Here is an 8804-nt window from a genome sequence, read left to right on the forward strand (position 1 = left end):
TTACTGATTGCTTTTAAAAACCCTTTGTAGCCGTAACCGGTTTGGCTCAGTGTATAGAGCGTCGGCCTGCGGACTCAAGGGTCCCAGGTTCAATTCCGGTCAAGGGCATGTACCTTGGTTGCGGGCACAACCCCAGTAGGAGGTGTGCAGGAGGCAGCTGATCGATGTATCTCTCTCATCGATGTTTCTAACTCTCTATCTCTCTCCCTTCCTCTCTGTAAAAAATCAATAAAATATATTTAAATAAAATAAAATAAAAACCCTTTGTAAAAAATAAGATTTTTGTCAGTCTAAAAAACATTCTTTTTTTAAGGAAGGAAAGAGCCCTTAGTTTGTCCTTGACCCAAGTCTAATGAGTATTGTCATTTATAAAACCAGAAAAAATGACAAGAGACTTAAAGTATCACCAGTCATTAATCGGTCTCTTCCAGGGTACTCTGTGTCTGCTGAATATAATTGGGGAATTCTGAAGGAAATGACAGTGGGCGGGCACCAAGCCACATAGGGTTAAAAAAGAAGCTGTGATTAACACTGTGTCGTGTAGGTTCTAAAAAGAACCCGAGTCTCTTGAGAAAATACCTGTTGTGCCTTAGACCTTCTTGGCTGGAGTTTTATCCTGTCTGGGAAACAGCCAATACAGAGTAAGGCCTTGTGCTTTTGAAATACTGCTTTCTGCTGAATAGGCATGTGATGGAGTCTGTCCATTATTGGTGAGACAGTGCTCCAGACAGGTCTGTTTGAGAGCGTCTATGATAGCTTCGTCCACCAGGGGATGCATTCAGTTTGTCCCTAAATCTAGGGCTTCCTAATTGAAGGCAGCCTCAGTCGTCCTAAGTCCAGACACTGCGTCTTGTCCAGGGAGTCGTGGGGCAGTTCAGCACCAGAGTTCCCTGGTGCCGCCTGCAGGCTTACGTTCTCTGCTGTCACAGAGGATGCTTCCTTCCGCCCAGCTGCCTTCTAGCTTCTGGAGACGGGGGCATGGGACTCTGTCCACTTCCGACACCCATGCTAAGTAGAGGGCAGTGTCTCCTGATGAACTTGCTGCTGTGATCACACTACAACTTCTAATAGAAAAAAAAACACCAGAATCTATAATAAGAAACACATTTTTAAAATATTTTTATTGATTTCATAGAGGAAGGGAGAGGGAGAGAGAGAGAGAAACATCAGTGATGAAAGAGAATCATTGATCGGTTGCCTCCTGCACACCCCATACTGGGGATTGAACCTGCAACCCAGGCATATGCTCTGACCGGGAATTGAATCGTGACCTCCTGGTTCATAGATTGGTGCTTGGCCAGGCCAGGCGAGAAACACTTTTTAAAATCTGAGCCCCAGCCAAAACCGGTCTGGCTCAGTGGATAGAGCGTCGGCCTGCGGACTGAAGGGTCCCAGGTTCGATTCCGGTCAAGGGCATGTACCTGGGTTGCGGGCACATCCCCAGTAGGAGATGTGCAGAAGGCAGCTGATTGATGCTTCTCTCTCATTGATGTTTCTAACTCTCTATCTCTCTCCCTTCCTCTCTGTAAAAAATCAATAAAATATATTAAAAAAAAAAAATCTGAGCCCCAGTATTGATTTTCTGTTCCACCTGTCACAAATTATTTAATTTGTGTACCTTAGTTTTTTTATTTGGTCACTATAATGTAACATTAAGTATTTTTTAATATTAACTAATTTTCAAAGTTATTTGTTAATTCATTGAAGATTAGATTTATCTTTGTATGAAGTCAGAATGAATGTAATTGTTCAAAGTCATTATGTTCAAAACATGATGCTCCAACAGAATTAATTAAATTGTTACCGCACATTTAATGCTTTTCTTCTCTTCACAGACAAGTTGTACAATTGTATTTATTTCGCCATTAATAGTGAGGGAAATGCGTTCTCTTATGCAAAGACGACAAGCTCGCATACTGAGTGGATGACTGGTGCCCCAGAAGAACAAGAATAATAGGAGACACATTAGGACTATAATTTCTTTTAATTTGTCCCATTTTGGAGTTGTCTTAAGAGCTCCAAAATAACCTCAGATGGCCAAGCCTCTTTCAACAGTGTCAGCCTCTTGCGATGCCGACCAGAGCGAGGTGGGTTATTTTGCTACACTACAGGAATGATCGCTGATGAGTTTTATTGTTGTTTCATGAACGTACAAATGGCCTGTGAATCTGCCAGTGTCTTCGTTGGGCCTGTTGAGGTTTATCCCTTTAACCTTAAAGGCTCCATTGGACTTGGACCTTTGTTCTCCAGCCTGGGAAGCTGAGTGACCACAAGCAGCCGCGCATGGTTTATATCAAAGTCGGGTTCCGTGAATAGAAAGGCTCGTTGCCTTTTGCTTTGGAAATGAGTTTGCAGGGGGTAGCTCATCTTCGAAGCATCAAATCCTGAGAAGGTGCTCCAGCTGGATCCAGAATAAGCTTGCCTTGGACCAAGAATGCCTTTGTTAATCATGGTGGGAAAAATCATGCTACATGCAGAAGCAGACTAGCTCCAAATTGCTGTCAACTTGTTCTCCACCTTCATTCAAAACTAACTCTGGCTCCTGGCAGGATGGAGTCACCTCAAGGACCATAAGGTGTATCAGTTGTGAACATTGCAACGTGTCACCCACAAGTACTCAAGCCCAGGTTTGCTGTCGGATCCACAAGGAAGTGAATCTGCTCAGCCCTGTTTTCAGAGGACTGACCTCTGTCCCAGCCGGGTGCCTTGAGTAGCCTCGGCAGGAGCCTAGAATTAGAGAGAAAGGAAGGAAGGAGCGAACTTCGTCCTAGTTAGCGGTAGCGTGTGACATGGAATCGCACTAAGGGACCACTGGGGCCTGGGGGGGTTTACATATCTATTCTTTAGAGGTTTGTGGAGTGTCGGTCTTCAGGGCTGTGAATTCTAGACTGATTATCAATATTTCGAGGCCATTCTGGATAAATATTCTAAATTATGTAAGCAAACTAGGGGGGAAATGTGCAATTGTGAGGCCTGCCTAATTTGCTTTGGGTTAGGGAATATTTTTCAGCCTCCTGCTTTATACTCCGAAATGTGGTATGTTTGTGAACTTAATGTTATTTAATCAAGCGGATTTCCAATCAGTTAATTGCTCATTACTGACAAAAAGGGAAAATATGAAACACAGGAAGGGAAAATAAACTGACTTTTATAATAAATGTCTGTCCATCTGGTTATTTAAATTTATACTCTGAGCTCCATGTTTTAGGATGTGACTCATGCCTTATGATTTCCTGCTATTGAGTGTTCCCTGGGGACCACACACCAGCCCTACAGTGTCGGCAGATTGTACAGTTTCTCCCCTGTAGGTGCAGAGCCAGCCATTTCCATGCTCTTCCCCTTGTGTGAGGTGCTGCTGTGTTTGGATGAGTTTGCCTGGTTGTAATTTAAGAATATTGTCTAGATGAACCCCATTCTGATTTTTTAAAAAAAAATACATTTTATTGATTTTTTTACAGAGAGGAAGGGAGAGAGATAGAGAGTTAGAAACATCGATCAGCCGCCTCCTGCACATCTCCTACTGGGGATGTGCCCACAACCCTGGTACATGCCCTTGACCGGAACCGAACCTGGGACCTTTCAGTCCCCAGGCCGACGCTCTATCCACTGAGCCAAACCGGTTTCGGCCCCATTCTGATTTTTTACCCTCTTCCTGGAATTTGAGCGAGTATGGAAAATTCGTGTGTTTGAATCACTTCAGAGAGTAGCAACCTTTCCCACTGGCAGATTTGAGTTTTTAGAGCTATTCAGAGTGGAGACAGGTGGCAGTCTAGGCCTCTGACCGCCTCAGGTGCACGATTCCTCTGGCTGAGGGTGTGCTGATCAGAACAGTGCAGTCATTTGGGTTTTTCCTCTACATTTTGAGTGCCACCAAAAACAGAGTGGGGAAGGTGTTCACTGAATTCACGGCAGGTGGTTAGAAGATGGATGAGAAATATGGAGACAAGAAGAGGAAGAGCCGGCAGACCAGGAGGTCAGATGGGCAGTCCAGGGGCACTGGCGTTGCAGCACACGTCGTGTTCTGCCGTCACCCGGGGCGGCTTCCGGCAGCAGAGCTGTCCCAGAAGCAGGAACTTGTGTGTGGAATCCTGCTCCCTTCTGTAGTTACACGGTTGCAATGTGTTAAAATGGTTTTCCCAGTGTGGTGAGTTGGCTTCAAGTCTATTCTACTGCACTTGTGGTCCACTAATTCACTTCGCTGTGCTGCTTGGTGTTGCCACTGATGGCACTTGCTGCAGCCTCTTTTATAATGTTGCTCACTTCCTCAAAAAAAGCCTTCTCTCCCGCAGCCTGCTGGTCTTCCATCTCTCCCCCCCCGAGCGTCCCCTCTGCCTTGCCTGGTATGGTCACACCTTTCTATCCCAACACCAACTGTTGTTTTCTTACCAGTTTAAACTTAGATGCACCTGAAATGAAATTACAAATAACTGCTCAGCACTGAACGACGTTCTCTGTTGTACTCCGGATATATTGCGTTACTGTTCTAGTTCTGACCATCTACATAGGGATTAGTGTTACAGAACTCCCAAGAGTTAACTTCACTTTCTTACTGTTTTTGCCTGAAGAAAAGGCCATAGTGAGGCTGATTCAGAAGTGGAAATGCATTCTTCGCTGGCAGCTTGCCCTCTGATGTTCACGAGGTTGAAGTAAAATGCTCTGGCCTGCCTTCTCATGCTGTACATTTTCTCCTTCCACATAGTTTCAAAGGAAGAAAAGCCCCTCCCCCTTCCTGCCTATTCAGTTCCTTCCTGCTACTCGGAGGACCAGAGCCCCACAGTGAACATTCACACAAGAAATGCCTGCATCCCTCCATGTGGGGGATGAAGGATGCAAGATGCTCCCATCTGCTCCTTCCCTTCTCCTGTAAAACCTCCAGAAGTCCTCCTTGCCTCCCATATAAATAACTGATAAAGCCTTCTCTTATCTCTACTAGTTCTTCTGACTCACATCCTGTTTATCTTTTCACGACCAAATCCTTTGAGTTGGTGTCTGCTGCCTTCCTGGCTGTACTACCACCTTCCTCCTTAACTAGGTAACTAACTAGATCTGTTTGCCCAGGGCGTCCTGGCTTCTGCCTGATGTTCTGACAGTACTTCTCTTTGCTCTTCAATTTGGACACCTTATCTTCTGACGCCTTATTTCATCATCCCACAGAGACTGACAGAAACTGTGCATCTGAAGGTCATAGCATTTAGAGATCTTTTTTTTTTTTAAAAAAAATATTTTATTGATTTTTACAGAGAGGAAGGGAGAGGGACAGAGAGTTAGAAACATCAATGAGAGAGAAACATCAAGCAGCTGCCTCTTGCACACCCCCCACTGGGCATGTGCCAGAAACCAAGGTACATGCCCTTGACTGGAATCGAACCTGGGACCTTTCAGTCCCCAGGCCGACACTCTACCTACTGAGCCAAACCAGTTAGGGCTAGAGATCTTTTTTTTTTTTTTTAAGAATATATATATTGATTTCAGAGAGGAAGGGAGTGGGAGAGAGAGATAGAAACATCAATGATGAGAGAGAATCATTGATTGGCTGCGTCCTGCACACCCTCCACTGGGGACTGAGCCCACAACCTGGGTTTGTGCCCTGACCTGGAATCGAACCCATGACCTTCTGGTTCATAGGTCAATGCTCAACCTCTGAGCTACAGTAACTGGGCTAGAGGTCTTTTTTAGACATTTCCTTATCTTAATCCTGCTCTTGTACTTGACACTGGACTTTCCCCCTTTGACTTCCATGACATTTTAATTTATTGAACTTTCTTACCTCCTCCCTTTTACTGGGTTCTCTTCTCCACTCACCCTCTGCTAGTTTCCTTCCTACAGTAGGTGTCACCAACTTTTCTGTTGAGCTGTTCTCATAATCTGCCATTAGCTCTGCTAAAAAGTAAGAAACCACTAAAGAGAGGTATAGCATGCGCTTGTTAAATACCACCTGGCATAAGGTTTTTCCGTCTAGTTTCCATCTACTTTACTGAATTTCTCATTGCCGCTTCACAAACCCGCTACAAAATCAGACAGGTCAGCTTATTACTTGCTACCAATGGCAGCTAGTTTTCATATCTTGTCTTTATTTTTATTTAAAAAAAACTGACTTCAGAGAGGAAGGGAGAGGGAGAGAGAGAAACATGGATGAGAGAGACACATCAATCAGCTGCCTCCTGCACGCTTCCTACTGGGAATTGAGCCCGTAACCCGGGCATGTGCCCTGAACGGGAATGGAACTCGGGACCTCTTGGTCGATGGGACGACACTCAATCCATTGAGCCATACCAGCTGGGCATATCTTCTTGTCTTTAAATTTTTTTTTTTTTTTTTTTTTTTTAGGAAGCACCTGTTATTTAAAAAATTGAAAAAATTTAATTGTGGTAAAATACACATAAAATTTACCATCTTAACTGCTGTAAGTGTATGGTCGAATAGTGTAATTATATTCACATTGTGGTGCACACCTTCTTGTCTCAATTCACACTTCTTGTCTATAATGCCCCTTTTAATGCTCAGCTTTCTGAATCTTAATTTTCCTTCAAGGTTTGGCCAAGCCCCATCTAATCCAGGAAACCTTCCCAGCCAGCCTTAGTAGCCCTCCACTTATTAGCTGTTTCATCCAGACGGTAGGTTTTCCTTCCCACGTGGGCCTCCACTGCCTCACCTTGCTTTGGTAGCAGTATCGATATTACTTTTTTGGTGCTTAGCTGTTTCTGTCTTACCTATTTTTATATCTAATTCCCCAGGGACCATGTTGCTCTTTTTTTCCAGCCCCTAGTTCCTCGTGTGGTTGGTCCTGAGTAAATGTTGATCATGCTAGAAAAGGTGGAAAGAAAATGAGAGGGTGGGCAAAGTGGGCTGTGACTCCCTGACTCTACAAATGACCCTTTGCCTTGCATAACGCAGGACACAGCCTCCTGATGCAGCAAATGGCCCGGTTATCCCACTGTCCGTGGTTCAGGCTGCCGTCTTTACTTCCACCACACAGTCCAGAGCTGTTCCAGGTAGAACTCACAGCCTGCCGCAGGCTGGCTGATTTTACTGCCTTATTTTGTTCTCGGGTTGTTTCTGGGTAAGTTGTCATTTCCTCAATTAAGTTGTGAGCGTCCAAGGGTCAGTTCCATGTCCAAGGACGCTGTAGCTGTTTCATCCAGGCAGCAGGCTGACCTCATGTGGCCTCTGGACCTTTAGATTCAGGGTCATCTTCCTGTGCTTCTCCTGAAATGCCCTGAGTGTTTTTGGTGACGAAGTTTGTTTCAGCCTATATCCAGAGTAAGTCAAATTAAATGAGAAAAACAGCTGTTTATATATGCGATGATACAAATCACTTACATGATTTTATATGCCTGTGTATTAGTATAGGTAACTCATGTGGCTACATGTTATACGTATGTTATACGTATGTTATGTAACTTTATGTATACAAGTATAACTTCAGCATATAAGTATATGCTCACACACATACATAAGTATGTACGTATATCTCAAGTCTAATACTTGAGAAGGAATTCTGTACCTGAGCACCAGTGGTGTGGTCTTCCCATGAGCACTGGATGCAATACTTCATATGCACACACCTCTCTTAAAATGCCATTCCGTTCACTACTCTATCCCACCACATCTTTGTAAGGTAGGCAGGGCAGCTGGTTCTGTTCCTTGGATGTGAGAACAGGCTCAGAGAGGTTAAGTGGTCTGCCCAGGGTCACACAATCTGACAAGTGACAGAACAAGGACTAAGTCACAATCCAGGCCTTTTGATTTAACGCCAGTGTTTTTTCCCTTATGCCATGTGGCCTCGTCTCATTTAACTTCATCTTATCCTAGGTTTACTTCCAAGCTATCAACTGTGCAACTCCTCTCCTCTTTTCCGAAGGCCAGTTTCCTGGAGGATGATCAGGCCTATCTGACCCTGTGAGGATTTGCAGGTCAGCTGCCCCCAGCCCTGCACCTGCTGCTTGACCGAGTGCCCCAGAGCCCGTCAGAGCCACCCTGCACCCACACCTTAGCGTCTCTGCAGTGCCTTCTGCTCCAGGTTTGCTTTTTAAAAAACACTTCTTCCCTCTTTTTCCTGGTCCTTCTGTCTGAAGCTCAGGAGGATTGCATTGTGTAATCTCTTCCTTCCTCCCCGGCCCCTGGATAGGGCGGATCCCACCTTTGCCCAGTCGGACTCGCTCCTCGTTACCAAGGTCCCACTCTTCCCCTTCCCTTCTAATGAATGTTTCATTCGCTTTGAATGAGGCTCTAAGATGCCATTAGTCAGCTTTTTACTGCCTGCTGTTGCCTGCTGATTAAAGAAACAATTTTTTTCCCTTTGCCCTTTTAGAAATTAGATAAGAAGTAGCAAAATCACTTGAGACTATTTTAAACCCCCTTTATCACAAGGAAGTTGTCATCTCATAACTTCATCATCAGTGAAATGCTTATAAAAGGGCCACCCTGTTTGATGGGAATGTTGTTGTGGATTTTAATGGGATAATTGTATTTAGGTAAAACCTTTCATCTGAGGACTTCAAAGGCCTTCACCTTATTTAATAGTTATTATCATGCCCTAAAGAGTGACATCAGGATATCATAGGTCTAGGTTTTGTAGGTGCATGTGTGCATTTGCTGATTTATTTAGTGTTTTGTTTGCTTTCCTAGTCTCACCCTAGGAAGTTTCATGAATCAAAAAGTTTTGCACTTGATTTCCATTAAAAAATTGTACCTAATGAATAGCATACATGACTTGCCTTTGTTTGGTGGAATGAAGATGTTCAAGGGCTTATAAAATAAAGAACAACCCCTGAGGAGCCCGGAGGGGGAGCTGGGAGGGAGAG

General features: G+C 44.3%; 1 protein-coding gene across 4 annotated transcripts in view; it reads left to right on the forward strand.

Moving 5' to 3' along the window:
• The window catches only part of SLC37A3 (solute carrier family 37 member 3), a 47783-nt gene extending 44614 nt beyond the window's left edge, over positions 1 to 3169 (forward strand). For all 4 annotated transcript variants that reach the window (XM_036328553.1, XM_036328555.1, XM_036328556.1 and 1 more), the window contains one exon: positions 1836 to 3169. In XM_036328553.1, the coding sequence (XP_036184446.1) occupies positions 1836 to 1928 (93 nt within the window). In that variant the 3' untranslated portion in view covers positions 1929 to 3169. The remainder of the gene's footprint in view (positions 1 to 1835) is intronic.
• Positions 3170 to 8804: the final 5635 nt, after the last annotated feature.

Source organism: Myotis myotis, unplaced genomic scaffold (genome assembly GCF_014108235.1).
Source record: "Myotis myotis isolate mMyoMyo1 unplaced genomic scaffold, mMyoMyo1.p scaffold_m19_p_11, whole genome shotgun sequence".
NCBI lineage: Eukaryota > Metazoa > Chordata > Mammalia > Chiroptera > Vespertilionidae > Myotis > Myotis myotis.